This window comes from Pseudophryne corroboree, chromosome 11 (genome assembly GCF_028390025.1).
Source record: "Pseudophryne corroboree isolate aPseCor3 chromosome 11, aPseCor3.hap2, whole genome shotgun sequence".
Classification (NCBI taxonomy): domain Eukaryota; kingdom Metazoa; phylum Chordata; class Amphibia; order Anura; family Myobatrachidae; genus Pseudophryne; species Pseudophryne corroboree.
The window spans coordinates 288348488-288370800 of record NC_086454.1 but is presented as its reverse complement, the minus strand read 5'-3'; the positions used below and the strand labels follow the sequence as shown (position 1 = coordinate 288370800).

General features: G+C 49.4%; 1 protein-coding gene across 5 annotated transcripts in view; it reads right to left on the bottom strand.

The window, feature by feature from the left end:
* CBFB (core-binding factor subunit beta) overlaps positions 1-22313 on the bottom strand; it is a 167962-nt gene that overhangs the window by 102626 nt on the left and 43023 nt on the right. For all 5 annotated transcript variants that reach the window (XM_063945416.1, XM_063945418.1, XM_063945417.1 and 2 more), the window contains exons 2-3: positions 11055-11141; positions 9176-9292 (exon numbers count right to left, since the gene is read on the bottom strand). In XM_063945416.1, the coding sequence (XP_063801486.1) occupies positions 9176-9292; positions 11055-11141 (204 nt within the window). The remainder of the gene's footprint in view (positions 1-9175; positions 9293-11054; positions 11142-22313) is intronic.

The following is a 22313-nucleotide window of genomic DNA, read 5'->3' as shown; positions in this document are numbered from 1 at the left end:
GTCGACACTGGAGTCAGTGTCCGTGTCTGTGTCGACCGACTGAGGTAAATGGGCGTTTTAAAGCCCCTGACGGTGTTTGAGACGCCTGGACAGGTACTAATTGCGTCTCATGTCGTCAACCGACCTTGCAGCGTGTTGACATTATCACGTAATTCCCTAAATAAGCCATCCATTCCGGTGTCGACTCCCTAGAGAGTGACATCACCATTACAGGCAATTGCTCCGCCTCCTCACCAACATCGTCCTCATACATGTCGACACACACGTACCGACACACAGCACACACACAGGGAATGCTCTGATAGAGGACAGGACCCCACTAGCCCTTTGGGGAGACAGAGGGAGAGTTTGCCAGCACACACCAAAACGCTATATTATACAGGGACAACCTTATATAAGTGTTTTCCCTTATAGCATCTTAATATATAATAATATCGCCAAATAAGTGCCCCCCCTCTCTGTTTTAACCCTGTTTCTGTAGTGCAGTGCAGGGGAGAGCCTGGGAGCCTTCCTAGCAGCGGAGCTGTGTAGGAAAATGGCGCTGTGTGCTGAGGAGAATAGGCCCCGCCCCCTTTTCGGCGGGCTTCTTCTCCCGTTTTTCTGACAACCTGGCAGGGGTTAAATACATCCATATAGCCCCAGGGGCTATATGTGATGTATTTTTAGCCAGCATAGGTACTTTCATTGCTACCCAGGGCGCCCCCCCAAGCGCCCTGCACCCTCAGTGACCGTTGGTGTGAAGTGTGCTGAGAGCAATGGCGCACAGCTGCAGTGCTGTGCGCTACCTCATGAAGACTGAGAAGTCTTCAGCCGCCGATTTCTGGACCTCTTCTCTCTTCAGCATCTGCAAGGGGGTCGGCGGCGCGGCTCCGGTGACCCATCCAGGCTGTACCTGTGATCGTCCCTCTGGAGCTAGTGTCCAGTAGCCTAAGAAGCCAATCCATCCTGCACGCAGGTGAGTTCACTTCTTCTCCCCTAAGTCCCTCGTTGCAGTGAGCCTGTTGCCAGCAGGACTCACTGAAAATAAAAAACCTAACAAAAATTTTACTCTAAGCAGCTCTTTAGGAGAGCCACCTAGATTGCACCCTTCTCGGCCGGGCACAAAAACCTAACTGAGGCTTGGAGGAGGGTCATAGGGGGAGGAGCCAGTGCACACCACCTGATCCTAAAGCTTTTACTTTTGTGCCCCGTCTCCTGCGGAGCCGCTATTCCCCATGGTCCTGACGGAGTCCCCAGCATCCACTTAGGACGTCAGAGAAATAAGAATTTACTCACCGGTAATTCTATTTCTCGTAGTCCGTAGTGGATGCTGGGTACTCCGTAAGGACCGTGGGGAATAGACGGGCTCCGCAGGAGACTGGGCACTCTTAAAAGAAAGATTAGGTACTATATCTGGTGTGCACTGGCTCCTCCCTCTATGCCCCTCCTCCAGACCTCAGTTAGGGAAACTGTGCCCGGAAGAGCTGACATTACTAGGAAAGGATTTGGAATCCAGGGTAAGACTCATACCAGCCACACCAATCACACCGTACAACTTGTGATAACTATACCCAGTTAACAGTATGAACAATAACTGAGCCTCTTTCAACAGATGGCTCATAACAATAACCCTTTAGTTAAGCAATAACTATATACCGTATATACTCGAGTATAAGTCGACCCGAATATAAGCCGAGGCACCTAATTTTACCACAAAAAACTGGGAAAAATTACTGACTCTAGTATAAGCCTAGGGTGGGAAATGCACGGTGCCGGGGGTTTTCATGCTCAGGGTGTCATGCTCGTTGCCAGGGGTTTCATGCGGTAGGCGTTATGCTTGTTGCCAGGGGGTAATGCTTGTTGCTAGGGTTGTGCCCCCAGTGCCACATATACCCCCAGTGCCATATATCTCCCCACAGTGCCAGATAAAAACATGCCCCCGCTGCTTTGCCCCCAGTAGTTATGCCCCTTCTTTGCCCCCAGTAGTTGTGCCCCCTCTTTCATTGCCCCCAGTAGTTATGCCCTCTCTTTCTTTGCCCCCAGTAGTTGTGCCCCCTCTTTCATTGCCCCCAGTAGTTATGACCACTCTTTCTTTGCCCTCAGTAATTGTGCCCCCTTTCTTTGCCCCCAGTAGTTGTTGTGCCACCTTTCTTTGCCCCCTGTTACTGTGCCCCCGTTGCCGCTTACAAACACACAAAACACACACTAAAACAATACTTACCACTGCCCCGCTCCTGCTTCCCGACCGCTTCTTCTGCTGCTGCGCTGCTCCGCTCCGTCTGGCCGCCCGCTCCGTCTGGCCGCCCGCTACCGATCGGGTGGATCATCTCTATGGGAGAGACGTCATGACGTCTCTACCATAGCAACGCCGCACAGACACTAGAGGTCAATAATGACCTCTAGTGTCAGTCCCTGGAGCCGGCTGCAGCGGACGCCCACACAGCCCACGGCGTCTGCTGCAGCCGTTGACTCGAGTATAAGCCGAGGGGGGCTTTTTCAGCATAGAAAAATGTGCTGAAAAAGTCGGCTTATACTCGAGTATATACGGTACATGTATTGCAGAGAGTCCGCACTTGGGACGGGCTCCCAGCATCCACTACGGACTACGAGAAATAGAATTACCGGTGAGTAAATTCTTATTTTCTCTGACGTCCTAGTGGATGCTGGGTACTCCGTAAGGACCATGGGGATTATACCAAAGCTCCCAAACGGGCGGGAGAGTGCGGATGACTCTGCAGCACCGAATGAGCAAACTCAAGGTCCTCCTCAGCCAGGGTATCAAACTTGTAGAACTTTGCAAAAGTGTTTGAACCCGACAAAGTAGCTGCTCGGCAAAGTTGTAAAGCCGAGACCCCTCGGGCAGCCGCCCAAGAAGAGCCCACCTTCCTTGTGGAATGGGCTTTTACTGATTTAGGATGCAGCAGTTCAGCCGCAGAATGTGCAAGCTGAATCGTGTTACAGATCCAGCGAGCAATAGTCTGCTTTGAAGCAGGAGCACCCAGCTTGTTGGGTGCATGCAGGATAAATAGCGAGTCAGTTTTTCTGACTCTAGCCGTCCTGGAAACATAGATTTTCAGGGCCCGGACTACGTCCAGCAACTTGGAATCCTCCAAGTCCAGAGTAGCCGCAGGCACCACAATAGGTTGGTTCAAATGAAACGCAGATACCACCTTAGGAAGAAATTGGGGACGAGTCCTCAATTCTGCCCTGTCCATATGGAAAATCAGATATGGGCTTTTACACGACAAAGCCGCCAATTCTGACACACGCCTGGCCGAAGCTAAGGCCAACAGCATGACCACCTTCCACGTGAGATATTTTAACTCCACGGTCTTAAGTTGCTCAAACCAATGTGATTTTAGGAAATCCAACACAACGTTGAGATCCCAAGGTGCCACTGGAGGCACAAAAGGGGGCTGAATATGCAGCACTCCCTTAACAAACGTCTGAACTTCAGGCAGTGAAGCCAGTTCTTTCTGAAAGAAAATAGACAGGGCCGAAATCTGGACTTTTATGGATCCCAATTTTAGGCCCATAGTCACTCCTGACTGTAGGAAGTGCAGAAATCGACCCAGCTGAAATTCCTCTGTTGGGGCCTTCCTGGCCTCACACCAAGCAACATATTTCCGCCATATGCAGTGATAATATTTTGCTGTCACATCCTTCCTAGCTTTTATCAGCGTAGGAATGACTTCATCCGGAATGCCCTTTTCCGCTAGGATCCGGCGTTCAACCGCCATGCCGTCAAACGCAGCCGCGGTAAGTCTTGGAACAGACAGGGCCCCTGCTGTAGCAGGTCCTGTCGGAGCGGCAGAGGCCATGGGTCCTCTGAGATCATTTCTTGAAGTTCCGGGTACCAAGTTCTTCTTGGCCAGTCCGGAACGATGAGTATGGTTCTTACTCCTCTCTTTCTTATTATCCTCAGTACCTTGGGTATGAGAGGAAGAGGAGGGAACACAAACCGACTGGTACACCCACGGTGTCACTAGAGCGTCCACAGCTATCGCCTGAGGGTCCCTTGACCTGGCGCAATATCTCTTTAGCTTTTTGTTGAGGCGGGACGCCATCATGTCCACCTGTGGCCTTTCCCAACGATTTACAATCAGCTTGAAGACTTCTGGATGAAGTCCCCACTCTCCCGGATGGAGGTCGTGCCTGCTGAGGAAGTCTGCTTCCCAGTTGTCCACTCCCGGAATGAACACTGCTGACAGTGCTAGCACGTGATTCTCCGCCCATCGAAGAATCCTTGTGGCTTCTGCCATTGCCATCCTGCTTCTTGTGCCGCCCTGTCGGTTTACATGGGCGACCGCCGTGATGTTGTCTGACTGAATCAGCACCGGTTGGTCTTGAAGCAGGGGTTCTGCTTGACTCAGGGCATTGTAAATGGCCCTTAGTTCCAGAATATTTATGTGTAGGGAAGTCTCCTGACTCGACCATTGTCCTTGGAAGTTTCTTCCCTGAGTGACTGCCCCCCAACCTCAGAGGCTTGCATCCGTGGTCACCAGGACCCAGTCCTATATGCCGAATCTGCGGCCCTCGAGAAGATGAGCACTCTGCAGCCACCACAGCAGAGACACCCTGGCCTTCGGGGACAGGGTGATCAACCGGTGCATCTGAAGATGCGATCCGGACCACTTGTCTAACAGATCCCACTGAAAGATCCTTGCATGGAACCTGCCGAAGGGAATTGCTTCGTAAGAAGCTACCATCTTTCCCAGGACTCGCGTGCAGTGATGCACCGACACCTGTTTTGGTTTCAGGAGGTCCCTGACCAGAGATGATAATTCCTGGGCCTTCTCCTCCGGGAGAAACACCTTCTTTTGTTCTGTGTCCAGAATCATGCCCAAGAACAGCAGACGTGTCGTAGGAATCAGCTGCGACTTTGGGATATTCAGAATCCAGCCGTGCTGTTGTAGCACTTCCCGAGACAGTGCTACGCTGACTAACAACTGCTCCTTGGACCTCGCCTTTATAAGGAGATAGTCCAAGTACGGGATAATTATAACTCCCTTCTTTCGAAGGAGTGTCATCATTTCGGCCATTACCTTGGTAAATACCCTCGGTGCCGTGGACAGACCAAACGGCAACGTCTGGAATTGGTAATGACAGTCCTGTACCACAAACCTGAGGTACTCCTGGTGAGGTGGGTAAATGGGGACATGAAGGTACGCATACTTGATGTCCAGTGACACCTTAAAATCCCCCTCTTCCAGGCTTGCAATAACAGCCCTGAGCGATTCCATTTTGAACTTGAACTTCCTTATATAAGTGTTCAAGGATTTCAAATTAAGAATGGGTCTCACCGAACCGTCTGGTTTCGGTACCACAAACATTGTGGAATAGTAACCCCGTCCCTGTTGAAGGAGGGGAACTTTGATTATCACCTGCTGAAGGTACAGCTTGTGAATTGCCGCCAGTACTACCTCCCTTTCTCTGGGAGCAGCTGGCAAGGCTGATTTGAGGTAACGGCGAGGGGGAGTCGCCTCGAACTCCAGTTTGTATCCCTGAGATACCACTTGTAGAACCCAGAGATCCAACCGTGAGCGAACCCACTGGTCGCTGAAGTTCCGGAGACGCGCCCCCACCGCACCTGGCTCCACCTGTGGAGCCCCAGCGTCATGCGGTGGACTTAGTGGAAGCAGGGGAGGATTTTTGTTCCTGGGAACTGGCTGTCTGGTGCAGCTTCTTTCCTCTACCCCTGCCCCTGGGCAGAAAGGAAGCGCCTCTGACCCGCTTGCCTTTCTGAGGCCGAAAGGACTGTACCTGATAATACGGTGCTTTCTTAGGCTGTGAGGGAACCTGAGGTAAAAAAGTCGACTTCCCAGCTGTTGCTGTGGATACGAGGTCCGAGAGACCATCCCCAAACAATTCCTCACCCTTATAAGGCAAAACCTCCATGTGCCTTTTAGAATCAGCATCACCTGTCCACTGCCGAGTCCATAATACTCTCCTGGCAGAAATGGACGTTGCATTAATTCTAGATGCCAGCCGGCAAATGTCCCTCTGTGCATCCCTCATATATAAGATGACGTCTTTAATATGCTCTATGGTTAGCAAAATAGTATCCCTGTCGAGGGAATCAATGTTATCTGACAGCACTGACCAAGACCAAGCTGCTGCAGCACTACACATCCATGCTGAAGCAATTGCAGGTCTCAGTATAGTACCTGAGTGTGTATACACAGACTTCAGGATAGACTCCTGCTTTCTATCTGCAGGCTCCTTTAAAGGCGGCCGTATCCTGAGACGGCAGTGCCACCTTTTTTGATAAGCGTGTGAGCGCCTTGTCCACCCTAGGAGATGTTTCCCAAAGTAACCTATCCGTTGGCGGGAAAGGGTACGCCATCAGTAACCTCTTAGAAATCACTAATTTCTTATCTGGGGAACACCACGCTTCTTCACACAATTCATTTAACTCATCAGATGGGGGAAAAGTCACTGGCTGCTTTTTCTCCCCAAACATAATACCCTTTTTTGTGGTAACCGGGTTAATGTCAGAAATATGCAACACATTTTTCATTGCCGTAATCATGCATCGGATGGCCCTTGTGGATTGTACATTAGTCTCATCCTCGTCGACACTGGAGTCAGACTCCGTGTCGACATCTGTGTCTGCCATCTGAGGTAGCGGGCGTTTTTGAGCCCCTGATGGCCTCTGAGACGCTTGGGCAGGCGCGGGCTGAGATGCCGGCTGTCCCAAAGCTGTTACGTCATCGAACCTTTTATGCAAGGAGTTGACACTGTCGGTTAATACCTTCCACATATCCATCCACTCTGGCGTCGGCCCCGCAGGGGGCGACATCACACTTATCGGCTCCTGCTCCGCCTCCACGTAGACCTCCTCATCAAACATGTCGACACAGCCGTACCGACACACCGCACACACACACAGGGAATGCTCTGACCGAGGACAGGACCCCACAAAGTCCTTTGGGGAGACAGAGAGAGAGTATGCCAGCACACACCAGAGCGCTATATAACAGAGGGATTTACACTAATACAAAGTGAATTTTCCCCCAATAGCTGCTTATATCACCTTTTTGCGCCTAAATTTATGTGCCCCCCCTCTTTTTTTTTACCCTTCTCATAGTGTATACTGCAGGGGAGAGCCTGGGGAGCGTCCTTCCAGCGGAGCTGTGAAGAGAAAATGGCGCTGGCTGTGCTGAGGAAGATAGCCCCGCCGCTTCAGCGGTGGGCTTCTCCCGCTATTTTGATAATATTTATGGCGGGGGATTAGGCACATATACAGTTTATAACTGTATTATGTGCATTTTGCCAAACAGGTATACATATTGCAGCCCAGGGCGCCCCCGCCCAGCACCCACCAGTGACCGGAGCGTGTGGTGTGCTGTGGGAGCAATGGCGCACAGCTGCAGTGCTGTGCGCTACCTTATTGAATACCGGAGTCTTCAGCCGCCGATTTTCTCCTGGTTCTTCCGTCTTCTGGCTCTGCAAGGGGGACGGCGGCGCGGCTCCGGGAACGGACGATCGAGGTTGGGCCCTGTGTTCGATCCCTCTGGAGCTAATGGTGTCCAGTAGCCTTAGAAGCACAAGCTAGCTGCAAGCAGGTAGGTTTGCTTCTCTCCCCTCAGTCCCACGTAGCAGTGAGTCTGTTGCCAGCAGATCTCACTGAAAATAAAAAACCTAACAAATACTTTCTTTTCTAGGAAGCTCAGGAGAGCCCCTAGGGTGCATCCAGCTCTGGCCGGGCACAGATTCTAACTGAGGTCTGGAGGAGGGGCATAGAGGGAGGAGCCAGTGCACACCAGATGTAGTACCTAATCTTTCTTTTAAGAGTGCCCAGTCTCCTGCGGAGCCCGTCTATTCCCCATGGTCCTTACGGAGTACCCAGCATCCACTAGGAAGTCAGAGAAATAAGAAATCCACATTTTCATAGTAAATTAACTTTAGTAACAGTTCCAATGCACAACATGTCGTTCATTAAAATCCAACAACAGCAAGCGAAACCGCTTAGCTGATAGAAGAAATTCAAAAGAGCTTCATTAGTGAAGTTCCAGCAAGTACAGGTCCGAGGGCCAAATGTAATTGAGTGAGAGTTTCAGAAACAGAGATTTGGTAAGGTTTTTCAGTTTTGTTTTAAAGTGGCAATCATTTACACTGCAAAACCAGGTTGATCTTGCTGTGTAAATGATTGCCACTTTAAAAAAAAACTACAAAACCTTACCAAATCTCTCAGTTTCTGAAACTCTCACTCTATTACATTTGGCCCCGAGTGTCTGTCACTAAAGTTAGGGAACTATGGGGGTCATTCCGACCCGTTCGCTCGCTGCGTTCTAACGAACGGGTCCCTGCTGTGCATGCGCCAGCGCCGTAGTGCGCCTGACGGCCGGCCGAAGGCCGTAGCAGGACAGCGATCGCCTCTGCCTGATTGACAGGCAGAGGCGATCGATGGGCGGGAGGGGGCGAAACGGCGGCGTCTGGCCGCCGTTTCGTAGGTGTGGTCCGGCCAACGCAGGCGTGGCCGGACCGAATGGGGGGCGGGCCGCAGCGGCTGCGTGACGTCATACGCTGCGGGCCGGGGAGCGAGGAGTAGCTCCCGGCCAGCACGCTAAAGCTGCGCTGGCCGGGAGCTACTCCTGAAGTGCAAAGGCATCGCCGCTGTGTGATGCCTTTGCACTTCTGCGGGGGGGAGCTGGCACGGACATGCGGGGCAGACTAGCCCTGTGCTGGGCGTGCCCCCCGCATGTCAGGGAACATGATCGTAGCTGTGCTAAATTTAGCACAGCTACGATTAACTTGGAATGACCCCCTATGAGAAGCACTTCTGTCTTGCTTTAAGGAAACTGAATGTACATTTAAGTGGTTCCAGAAAACTGGGGCGCGTCGGCTCCATTTCCTGGGATGAACTAGGCCAGTGTCTGCATCTTCTGACGTGTATTAACTGGCCTGGCAAGCAGGCTTACTCAGATGGGCGATGCTGCAAACATTGCAACCATCTACTGACGCAACGCTTGGGTCTGAGATGCCGGCAGGTCTTGGGGCTTTTTCCTTCAGATGCCTCCTGCAGGCATTAGCATCATTTTGCAGAGAGGCTTAGCACAGGCATCCATCTCTGAATCTGGCCTTATATCCGCTGCTTTGCAGAATTACAAATTAAATACCTATTTGTATAAGTAACACATACATAACAATACTCATCCAATTAATGGGATCTCATTAATGCCCCATTTCTTACCTTTCCAGACTCTCTCTCAAAGTCCACATAATCACGTGTGGGTGCTTGACGTGGCTCTCCTTGCCAACTGGCTGGGAAAAACTGCAGTGACAAATTGGTTCCCGTGGCCACAAATGCCTCAAATAGAGAATCAATAGACAGCAGGTCAGTGTTATTGTATTTATAATGCGGACAGATAATTCCCCATTCCTTATCCCCTATAAGCTATTGGGGGTTATGTAATGGAGTACAAGATTTCAGAAGCAACACAAACTTAGTGATCTCAGCTGCCGAATTAATTCTGCAATAATTTAAAAGGCAACACCAGGCTGGTTTTAGTGGAGGTAGCCATTAATACATTAGTGGACATTTATCGGGATGTAGTTAGCATTGCAACATTCAGGATGCCGGTGGACAGAAGACTGGCGCCGGAAACCCAACACCAGTCAGAATACAGATGCCGGAATCCCAACAGCGACGACCCAAACGTAAGTATCAGGGGGATGTTACGGTTAGGCTGCAGTGGGGGAGGGTTAGGCTGTAGGAAGGGAGGGTTAGGCTGCAGTGGGGGAGGGTTAGGCTGCAATGGGGGAGGATTAGGCTGCAGTGGGGGAGGGTTAGGCTGCAGTGGGGGAGGGTTAGGCTGCAGTGGGGGAGGGTTAGGCTGGAGTGGGGGAGGGTTAGGCTGGAGTGGGGGAGGGTTAGGCTGTAGGAAGGGAGGGTTAGGCTGCAATGGGGGAGGATTAGGCTGTAGGAAGGAGGGTTAGGCTGCAGTGGGGGAGGGTAAGGCTGCAGTGGGGGAGGGTTAGGGTGCAGTGGGGGAGGGTTAGGCTGTAAGAAGGGAGGGTTAGGCTGCAATGGGGGAGGATTAGGCTGTAGGAAGGGAGGGTTAGGCTGGGGGAGGGTTAGGCTGCAGTGGGGGAGGATTAGGCTGTAGGAAGGGAGGGTTAGGCTGCAGTGGGGGGAGGGTTAGGCTGGGGGAGGGTTAGGCTGCAGTGGGGGAGGGTTAGGCTGCAATGGGGGAGGGTTAGGCTGCTGTGGGGTAGGGTTAGGCTGCTGTGGGGTAGGGTTAGGCTGCAGTGGGGTAGGATTAGGCTGTAGGAAGGGAGGGTTAGGGGGAAGATAAGGATTAGGTTTACGTTTATTATAAAGCACTGTTGGGATTCTCAGTGTCGGGATGCTGGTGTCTGCATCATGAGCGCCGGGATCCTGTATCACACCCATTTCATCAGAAGCCACTTTTCCTCTATACTTAACCTAACCGTTACAGGATACCACCCCATGGTCAGCTGCAAGAATATTCGTGGCCCACAAATGGAGCACACCATCACAATTACTCCATACTGAGTGACAATCCCCTTGGCCATGTTGCCCCCCTCACAGTATATGTACGATATAGTCCCCCAGATTTGAATGAACCCTTTGCAGATTGTTTGACTACAATGCTGTTATGACCATTCCATTTCAATTCCCGGATCACCCTCTTCATATTGAGTTTCTTGGATAAGGCGTCTAAGCAGTTTCCTGTTTTACATTATCTGTACTATGTTTACCCTACACTACATGGACAAGTTCATTTAGGAGCCATGGGGATGTGCTTCAGTTGCAAAGGTGCCTAAACGCCAGAAACGGCACAAAACTCAACCCATCGCAGCCCAATCGCACTGATGTTTGTATGCAGCCATATGGAGCTGCAATCAATAAGCGGATCCACTGGTTCCGGAAGTGCAGCATACAGCCGCACAAACTTGCGGGGCCGAGAACATCACCCTTCTATCTTTTTAAGCACATCTGATGTACTAAGAAGCACTCTATAATAAAAGACATTGGTACATAAAAATAATTGTTTGTTGTGTAAGTACCACCTGAATCTGTACAGGGACCTGAAATGAGGACTTACTATTTCAGATCGGCCATCCCTACAGGCATTCTGAAAACGCGCCTGGCGCTCCTCATGTGGTCGGTCACGAAACCCTGTGTACTTGATCTGTAAATAAAACATAAAAGGTAGACAAATCAGAAAACTCTAGAATGTTTACACACACAGACAGGATGCGGTCAAAATCATGGCAAATTTCACCAATGAAAAGGCTGACAGGGGTCCCCCGACGGATCCCAGAGGTAAGGATGGGGTTAGGCTGCAGGGGTGGGGGGAGGTAAGGGTTAAAGGCCCCATATACTAGAACGATAATGCCCGATTTCATCCAATTTCGGACGATATATCGGATGAAATCGGGCATTTCGGATGCGTTTTACATCCGATCCGCGTCCCCGTGAGCATCGGATCGGATCCCCTAGATTGAATGTGCTGCACTCGTGATATGTCAGACCTGCAGGCATGGCTGGGATCGCACAAGATACATTGTATGCAAAAGGACAGCATACGACATATCTTATGCAATCCTGCACCCCGGGAAGCCGCCGGGGTGACTGCCTGCGACATGAGGGTCCGACATGTCGCAGTAGAGAGTGAGGGGGAGGTGAAGCTAGGGTTGGGCCGCGGGTTGGGTGGGTCAGGATTAGGGGTAGGGTGAAAATACTTATCGAGGTCTGTTGGGATTCCACTTCAGGTCTTTAGTTGGGATCCCAACTGGCGGAATTTCCTTACCAACCCAAACAGACTATTTGAGATACAATATGCTGGGCTAAATTCCTAGCTACAATACTTAGAACACTAGACCCAAATGAATGAAGTCTTTAATGTTTAATAATAAGATTTTACTTACCGATAAATCTATTTCTCATAGTCCGTAGTGGATGCTGGGGACTCCGTCAGGACCATGGGGAATAGCGGCTCCGCAGGAGACAGGGCACAAAAGCAAGCTTTTAGGATCACATGGTGTGTACTGGCTCCTCCCCCCATGACCCTCCTCCAAGCCTCAGTTAGGTACTGTGCCCGGACGAGCGTACACAATAAGGAAGGATCTTGAATCCCGGGTAAGACTCATACCAGCCACACCAATCACACCGTACAACTTGTGATTTGAACCCAGTTAACAGTATGATAACAATGAAGTAGCCTCTAAAAAAGATGGCTCACAACAATAATAACCCGATTTTTTTGTAACAATAACTATGTACAAGTAATGCAGACAATCCGCACTTGGGATGGGCGCCCAGCATCCACTACGGACTATGAGAAATAGATTTATCGGTAAGTAAAATCTTATTTTCTCTAACGTCCTAGTGGATGCTGGGGACTCCGTCAGGACCATGGGGATTATACCAAAGCTCCCAAACGGGCGGGAGAGTGCGGATGACTCTGCAGCACCGAATGAGAGAACTCCAGGTCCTCCTCAGCCAGGGTATCAAATTTGTAGAATTTAGCAAACGTGTTTGCCCCTGACCAAGTAGCTGCTCGGCAAAGTTGTAAAGCCGAGACCCCTCGGGCAGCCGCCCAAGATGAGCCCACCTTCCTTGTGGAATGGGCATTTACAGATTTTGGCTGTGGCAGGCCTGCCACAGAATGTGCAAGCTGAATTGTACTACAAATCCAACGAGCAATAGTCTGCTTAGAAGCAGGAGCACCCAGCTTTTTGGGCGCCTACAATATAAACAGCAAGTCAGACTTTCTGACTCCAGCCGTCCTGGAATTATATATATATATTTATTTTCAGGGCCCTGACAACGTCTAGCAACTTGGAGTCCTCCAAGTCCCTAGTAGCCGCAGGCACCACAATAGGTTGTTTCAGGTGAAACGCTGACACCACCTTAGGAAGAAACTGGGGACGAGTCCGCAGTTCTGCCCTGTCCCAAATGGAAAATCAAATATGGGCTTTTGTAAGACAAAGCCGCCAATTTTGACTATCGCCTGGCCGAGGCCAGGGCCAACAGCATGGTCACTTTCCATGTGAGATATTTCAAATCCACAGATTTGAGTGGTTCAAACCAATATGATTTGAGGAATCCCAACACTACGTTGAGATCCCACGGTGCCACTGGAGGCACACAAGGGCTGTATATGCAATACTCCCTTGACAAACGTCTGGACTTCAGGAACTGAAGCCAATTCTTTCTGGAAGAAAATCTATAGGGCCGAAACTTAAACCTTAATGGACCCCAATTTGAGGCTCATAGACACTCCTGTTTGCAGGAAGTGCAGAAATCGACCTAGTTGAAATTTTTTTTTTTTTTTGTGGGGCCTTCCTGGCCTCACCCACGCAACATATTTTTACCACATGTGGTGATAACGTTGTGCGGTCACCTCCTTCCTGGCTTTGACCAGGGTAGGTATGACCTCTTCCGGAATGCCTTTTCCCTTAGGATCCGGCGTTCAAACCGCCATGCCGTCAAACGCAGTCGCGGTAAGTCTTGGAACAGACAAGGTCCCTGCTGGAGCAGGTCCTTTCTTAAAGGCCGATGCCACGGTTCCTCTTGGAACAGACATGGTACTTGCTGAAAGCAAATCCCTTCTTAGCTCCCGAGGCCATTAGTCCTCTGTGAGCATCTCTTGAAGTTCCGGTTACCAAGTCCCTCTTGGCCAATCCGGAGCCACGAGTATAGTTCTTACTCCTCTATGTCTTATAATTCTCAATACCTTGGTTATGAGAAGCAGAGGAGGGAACACATACACCGACTGTTACACCCACGGTGTTACCAGGACGTCCACAGCTATCGCCTGAAGGTCTCGTGACCTGGCGCAATACCTGTCCCATTTTTTGTTCGGGCGGGACGCCATCATGTCCACCTTTGGTCTTTCCCAACGGTTCACAATCATGCGGAAAACTTCCCGATGAAGTTCCCACTCTCCCGGGTGGAGGTCGTGCCTGCTGAGGAAGTCTGCTTCCCAGTCGTCCACTCCCGGAATGAACACTGCTGACAGTGCTATCACATGATTTTCCGCCTAGCGAAAAATCCTTGCAGTTTTGCCACTGCCCTCCTGCTTCTTGTGCCGCCCTTTCTGTTTACGTGGGCGACTGCCGTGATGTTATCCCACTGGATCAATACCGGCTGACCTTGAAGCAGAGGTCTTGCTAAGCTTAGAGCATTATAAATTTGCTCTTAGCTCCAGTATATTTATGTGGAGAGAATTCTCCAGACTTGATCACACTCCTTGTGTGACTGCTCCCCAGCCTCTCAGGCTGGCCTCCGTGGTCACGAGCATCCAATCCTGAATGCCGAATCTGCGGCCCTCTAGAAGATGAGCACTCTGTAATCACCACAGGAGAGACACCCTTGTCCTTGGATATAGGGTTATCCGCTGATGCATCTGAAGATGCGATCCGGACCATTTGTCCAGCAGATCCCACTGAAGAGTTCTTGCGTGAAATCTGCCGAATGGAAGCGCTTCGTAATAAGCCACCATTTTTACCAGGACTCTTGTGCAATGATGCACTGACACTTTTCCTGGTTTTAGGAGGATCCCGATTAGCTCGGATAACTCCCTGGCTTTCTCCTCTGGGAGAAACACCTTTTCCTGGACTGTGTCCAGAATCATCCCTAGGACCAGCAGACGTGTCGTCGGAACAACTGCGGTTTTGGAATATTTAGAATCCACCCGTGCTGTCGTAGAACTACTTGAGATAGTGCTACTCCGACCTCCAACTGTTCTCTGGACCTTGTTCTTATCAGGAGGTCGTCCATTTTCTTTGAAGACGAATCCTCCTTTCGGTCATTACCTTGGTAAGGACCCGGGGTGCCTTGGACAATCCAACGGCATCGTCTTGAAACTGATAGTGACAGTTCTGTACCACGAACCTGAGGTACCCTTGGTGAGAAAAGGCAAATTTTGGGACATGGAGGTAAGCATCCCTGATGTCCCGGGACACCATATAGTCCCCTTGTTCTTTGCTATCACTGCTCTGAGTGACTCCATCTGGATTTGAACCCTTGTAAGTGTTCAAATTTTTCAGATTTAGAATAGGTCTCACCTAGCCTTCAGTACCACCATATAGTGTGGAGTAATACCCCTTTCCTTGTTGTCGGAGGGGTAATTTTATTATCACCTGCTGGGAATACAGCTTGTGAATTGTTTTCAATACTGCCTCCCTGTCGGAGGGAGACATTGGTACAGCAGACTACAGGAACCTGCGAGGGGGGAAACCTCTCGACATTCCAATCTGTACCCCTTGGATACTACTTGTAGGATCCAGGGGTCCTGTACGGTCCCAGCGTCATGCTGAGAACTTGGTAGAAGCGGTGGAGGGCTTCTGTTCCTGGGAATGGGCTGCCTGCTGCAGTCTTCTTCCCTTTCCTCTATCCCTGGGCAGATATGACTCTTATAGGGACGAAAGGACTGAGGCTGAAAAGACGGTGTCTTTTTCTGCAGAGATGTGACTTAGGGTAAAAAACGGTGGATTTTCCAGCAGTTGCCCTGGCCACCAGGTCCCATGGACCGACCCCAAATAACTCCTCCCCTTTATACGGCAATACATCTTTGTGCCGTTTGGAATCTGCATCACCTGACCACTGTCGTGTCCATAAACATCTTCTTGCAGATATGGACATCGCATTTACTCTTGATGCCAGAGTGCAAATATCCCTCTGCGCATCTCGCATATATAGAAATGCATCCTTTAAATGCTCTATAGTCAATAAAATACTGTCCCTGTCAAAGGTATCAATATTTTTAGTCAGGGAATCCGACCAAGCCACCTCAGCTCTGCACATCCAGGCTGAGGCGATCGCTGGTCGCAGTATAACACCAGCATGTGTGTGTATACTTTTTAGGATATTTTTCAGCCTCCTATCAGCTGGCTCCTTAAGTACGGCCCTATCCGTAGATGGTACCGCCACTTGTTCTGATAAGCGTGTGAGCACCTTATCCACCCTGAGGGGTGTTTCCCACCGCGCCTTAACTTCTGGCGGGAAAAGGTATACCGCCAATAATTTTCCATCGGGGGAAACCCACGCATCATCACACACTTCATTTAATTTAACTGATTCAGGAAAAACTACAGGTAGTTTTTTCACCTCACATATAATACCCTTTTTTGTGGTACTTGGAGTATCAGAAATATGTAACACCTCCTTCATTGCCCTTAACTTGTGGCCCTAAAAGAAAATACGTTTGTTTCTTCACCGTCGACACTGAAATCAGTGTCCGTGTCTGGGTCTGTGCCGACCGACTGAGGTAAATGGGCATTTTACAGCCCCTGACGGTGTTTGAGACGCCTGGACAGATACTAATTTGTTCGCCGGCCCTCTCATGTCGTCAACCGGCTTGCAGCGTGTTGACATTGTCACGTAATTTCCATAAATAAGCCATCCATTCCGGTGTCGACTCCCTAGAGAGTGACATCACCATTACAGGCAATTTGCTCCGCCTCCTCACCAATATTTTCCTCATACATGTCGACACACACGTACCGACATACAGCACACACATAGGGAATGCTCTGATAGAGGACAGGACCCACTAGCCCTTTGGGGAGACAGAGGGAGAGTTTGCCAGCACACACCAAAACGCTATAATTATCCAGGGACAACCTTTATATAAGTGTTCCTCCCTTATAGCATTTTAATATATATACATATCGCCAAATCAGTGCCCCCCCTCTCTGTTTTAACCCTGTTTCTGTAGTGCAGTGCAGGGGAGAGCATGGGAGCCTTCCCACCAGCCTTTCTGTGAGGGAAAATGGCGCTGTGTGCTGAGGAGAATAGGCCCCGCCCCCTTTTTGGCGGGCTTCTTCTCCGGAGTTTTAGATATCTGGCAGGGGTTAAATACATCCATATAGCCTCAAGGGCTATATGTGATGTATTTTTCGCCATACAGGTATTATACATTGCTGCCCAGGGCGCCCCCCCCCCCAGCGCCCTGCACCCTCCGTGACCGCTGTGTGAAGTGTGCTGACAACAATGGCGCACAGCTGCAGTGCTGTGCGCTACCTGATGAAGACTGAGAGTCTTCTGCCGCCTGGTTCCGGACCTCTTCATCTTCAGCGTCTGCAAGGGGGTCGGCGGCGCGGCTCCGGGACGAACCCCAGGGCGAGCCCTGTGTTCCGACTCCCTCTGGAGCTATGTCCAGTAGCCTAAGAATCCAATCCATCCTGCACGCAGGTGAGTTGAAAATCTCTCCCCTAAGTCCCTCGATGCAGTGAGCCTGTTGCCAGCAGGACTCACTGAAAATAAAGAACCTAAAAACTTTTTCTAAGTAACTCTTTAAGAGAGCCACCTAGATTGCACCCTTCTCGGCCGGGCACAAAAACCTAACTGAGGCTTGGAGGAGGGTCATAGGGGGAGGAGCCAGTACACACCATGTGATCCTAAAAGCTTGCTTTTGTGCCCTGTCTCCTGCGGAGCCGCTATTCCCCATGGTCCTGACGGAGTCCCCAGCATCCACTAGGACGTTAGAGAAATAACATTAAAATCTTAAGGTAATTAATACTTCAACTAGTATAATTTTTTTTGTAACACAACCAAGTTCATTATTTTAGATGCCATCAATATGGGTCACACTAAAAACGATATATCTTTCCATTAATATACCTTGTAGACTAGAGTTCTCGTGACGAAAGTTTGCATGTGTCATAAAGAAATAAGATGAACATACATTTTGAGAATAATTCGTTTTTAAATAATATTCAAATGTGAGTGTTCACTTTATATGGAGCAACTGTGCATTCTATTATCAGCACACCTTTATAGCCCCACACAGGATTTAATTACCTTCATTATGCTTTCCCTACACACTAAGCAGACTAAGAGACTCTACTTTATGTACAGGTCTATAATGGGATCTCCTAATTATCTGTGACTAGCGGTTCTACCCATTCTTCGCACGGGAGTTTCTGATTTTCATGGTTGTAAATATAAATGAATATAAATATCGACATGTTTGATGAGGAGGCTTATGTGGAGGGGGAGCAGATGCCTATAAATGTGTTGTCACCCCCTGCGGGGCAGACACCTGAGTGGATGGACTTGTGGAAGGAATTACGTGAAAGTGTCGACTCCTTACATAAAAAATTTGATGACATGCCAAATGCGGAACAGCCGGCTTCTCAGCTCGTGCCTGCCCAGACGTCTCAAAGGCCATCAGGGGCTCTAAAACGCCCGCTACCTCAGATGGCAGACACAGATGTCGACACGGATACTGATACCAGTGTCGACGACGAAGAGACTAATGTAATGTCCAATAGGGCCACTCGTTACATGATTGAGGTAATGAAAAATGTTTTACACATTTCTGATGTGACCCCAGGTACCACAAAAAAGGGTATTATGTTTGGAGAGAAAAAACTACCAGTAGTTTTTCCCCCATCTGAAGAATTAAATGAAGTGTGTGAAGTAGCGTGGGCTTGCCCAGATAAAAAATTGGTAATTTCTAAAAAGTTACTAATGGCGTACCCTTTCCCGCCAGAGGATAGGTCACGTTGGGAAACACCCCCTAGGGTGGATAAAGCGCTTACACGCTTATCAAAAAAGGTGGCACTACCGTCTCCGGATACGGCCGCCCTAAAGGAACCTGCTGATAGAAAGCAGGAGGCTCTCCTGAAGGCTATATATACACACACTGGTATTATACTGAGACCAGCTATTGCTTCAGCATGGATGTGCAGTGCTGCAGCTGCGTGGTCAGATTCCCTGTCAGAAAACATTGACACCCTAGACAGGGACACTATATATTGCTAAACATAGAGCATATTAAAGACGCTGTCTTATACATGAGAGATGCACAGAGGGATATTTGCCGGCTGGCATCTAAAATAAGTGCACTGTCCATTTCTGCCAGGAGAGGGTTATGGACTCGGCAGTGGACAGGGGATGCAGATTCTAAAAGGGATATATGCTCTATGTTTAGCAATATAGTGTCCCTGTCTAGGGTGTCAAACAGCCAGTTCCCAGGAGCAAAAGTCCTCCCCCGCTTCTTTTTCTAAGTCCGCCGCATGACGCTGGGGCTCAACAGGCGGAGCCAGGTACGGTGGGGGCCCGTCTCAAAAACTTCAGCAATCAGTGGGCTCGCTCACAAGTAGATCCCTGGATCCTTCAAGTGGTATCTCAGGGGTACAGGCTGGAATTCGAGACATTTCCCCCCCGCCGTTTCCTCAAATCTGCCTTGCCAACAACTCCCTCAGGCAGGGAAGCTGTGATAGAGGAAATTCACAAGCTGTATTCCCAGCAGGTGATAGTCAAGGTGCCCCTACTTCAACAAGGACGGGGTTACTATTCCACAATGTTTGTGGTACCGAAACCGGACGGTTCGGTGAGACCCATTTTAAATTTGAAATCCTTGAACACATATATAAAAAAATTCAAGTTCAAGATGGAATCGCTCAGGGCGGTTATTGCAAGCCTGGAAGAGGGGGATTACATGGTATCACTGGACATCAAGGATGCTTACCTGCATGTCCCAATTTACCATCCTCACCAGGAGTACCTCAGATTTGTGGTACAGGATTGTCATTACCAATTCCAGACGTTGCCGTTCGGCCTGTCCACGGCACCGAGGGTATTTACCAAGGTAATGGCCGAAATGATGATACTCCTTCGAAAAAAGGGAGTTTTAATTATCCCATACTTGGACGATCTCCTGATAAAGGCGAGGTCCAGGGAGCAGTTGTTGGTCGGCGTAGCACTATCTCAGGAGGTGCTACACCAGCACGGTTGGATTCTAGAGAGGAGTAAGAACTATACTCATTGTTCCGGATTGGCCAAGAAGAGCTTGGTACCCAGAACTCCAAGAAATGATCTCAGAGGACCCATGGCCTCTGCCGTTCAGACAGGACCTGCTGCAGCAGGGGGCCTGTCTGGTCCAAGACGTACCGCGGCTGCATTTGAGGGCATGGCGGTTGAACGCCGGATCCTGAAGGAAAAGGGCATTCCGGAGGAAGTTGTCCCTACGCTAATTAAAGCTAGGAAAGAAGTGAACGCAAACCATTATCACCGCATATGGCGGAAATATGTTGCGTCCTGTGAGGCCAGGAAGGCCCCAAAGGAGGAATTTCAGCTAGGTCGATTTCTGCACTTCCTACTGTCAGAGGTGACCATGGGCCTAAAATTGGGTTCCATTAAGGTCCAGATTTCGGCTCTATCGATTTTCTTCCAAAATAGAACTGGCTTCACTGCCTGAAGTTCAGACTTTTGTTAAGGGAGTGCTGCATAGTCAGCCCCCGTTTGTGCCTCCAGTGGCACCGTGGGATCTCAACGTAGTGTTGGATTTCCTGAAGTCGCATTGGGTTGAGCCACTTAAATCCGTGGAGCTACAATACCTCACGTGGAAAGTGGTCATGCTGTGGGCCTTGGCGTCGGCCAGGCGTGTATCAGAATTGGCGGCTTTGTCATGCAAAAGCCCTTATCTGTATTTTATATGGAGAAGGCGGAATTGAGGACTCGTTCCCAATTCCTTCCTAAGGTGGTATCAGTTTTTCATGTGAACCAACCTATTGTGGTGCCTGCGGCTACTTGGGACTTGGAGGATTCCAAGTTACTGGACGTAGTCAGGGCCCTGAAAAGTATATGTTTCCAGGACGGCTGGAGTCGGGAAAACTGACTCGCTATTTATCCTGTATGCACCCAATAAGCTGGGTGCTCCTGCTTCTAAGCAGACTATTGCTCGCTGGATCTGTAGCACGATTCAACTTGCACATTCTGCGGCTCGACTGCCGCACCCTAAATCTGTAAAAGCCCATTCCACGAGGAAAGTGGGCTCTTCTTGGGCGGCTGCCCGAGGGGTCTCGGCTTTACAAATTTGCCGAGCTGTTACTTGGTCGGGTTCAAACACTTTTGCAAGAGTCTACAAGTTTGATACCCTGGCTGAGGAGGACCTAGAGTTTGCTCATTCGGTGCTGCAGAGTCATCCGCACTCTCCCGCCCGTTTGGGAGCTTTGGTATAATCCCCATGGTCCTTACGGAGTCCCCAGCATCCACTTAGGACGTTAGAGAAAATAAGATTTTATTCACCGGTAAATCTATTTCTCGTAGTCCGTAGTGGATGCTGGGCGCCCATCCCAAGTGCGGATTGTTTGCAATACTTGTATATAGTTATTGCCTAACTAAAGGGTTATTGTTGAGCCATCTGTTGAGAGGCTCAGTTGTTATCATACTGTTAACTGGGTATTGTATCACGAGTTATACGATGTGATTGGTGTGGCTGGTATGAGTCTTACCCGGGATTCAAAATCCTTCCTTATTGTGTCAGCTCTTCCGGGCACAGTATCCTAACTGAGGTCTGGAGGAGGGTCATAGTGGGAGGAGCCAGTGCACACCAGTTAGTCCTAAAGCTTTCTTAGTTGTGCCCAGTCTCCTGCGGAGCCGCTATTCCCCATGGTCCTTACGGAGTCCCAGCATCCACTTAGGACGTCAGAGAAATAAATGAATATAAAGGAGTGTTAAAAATTTGGTAAATCTATAGAGATGTAAATTTGAGATGTCTTTATGTAAGTAAATATAAATCCACGATTCCTGGCATTACCAGAGGAGCACCCGTAGCAGACACGGTAAAAAGTAACAGGATCAATTTTTTAAATTCTACACACTGGAGGTGCAATCCAAATTTTCATCCAATTGTCTGGGCGTTATCGTTCACACAACGCAAGCCACGCATTGGTAATGACGTCATTATATCATCCCCCCCATTCGTCCCCATAGGGGAGGTTTATTCAAATTCAAGTGACGTTGTTTTTCTATTATCATCTGCAGAATACCTATGTTACATTTCATCTTCCTAACATATAGGGAAGTGAAAAAAATTATACCCCTTTCACCTCTCTAACGCCAGATCCCACCCAGGAATTGGAAACGGGTCCTTCCCGGATGGGAACCGGCATTGGACCCTAAGAGCAGGCTTCCCGACCCGGCAATATGTTGGGTCGGGTTGCCATAGTGGCGGAGGCGACGCTGGGAGATGAGCTCATCTCTGCGCCGCCTCTACCTATGTGGTGAACGGGTCCCATCAACCCGGGAACCCATTCACAATGCCAATGACCAGGTGTTCAACCCGGCAATAACCCTTCTTATTACCCGGGTTGAATTACCGGGTCAGGCGACCCAGGAATTCTCCATGGCCCCTTTCACATCGCGGGTCGATACCGGGATATTTTTGCGATGTGAAAGGGTATCTGTGATGTGTCAGTCAGTGAGTGCTTTATATATATATATATATATATATATATATATATATATATATATATATATATATATATATATATATATATATATATATATATCTATATCTATATCTATATCTATCTATATCTATCTATCTATCTGACCAGGCCGT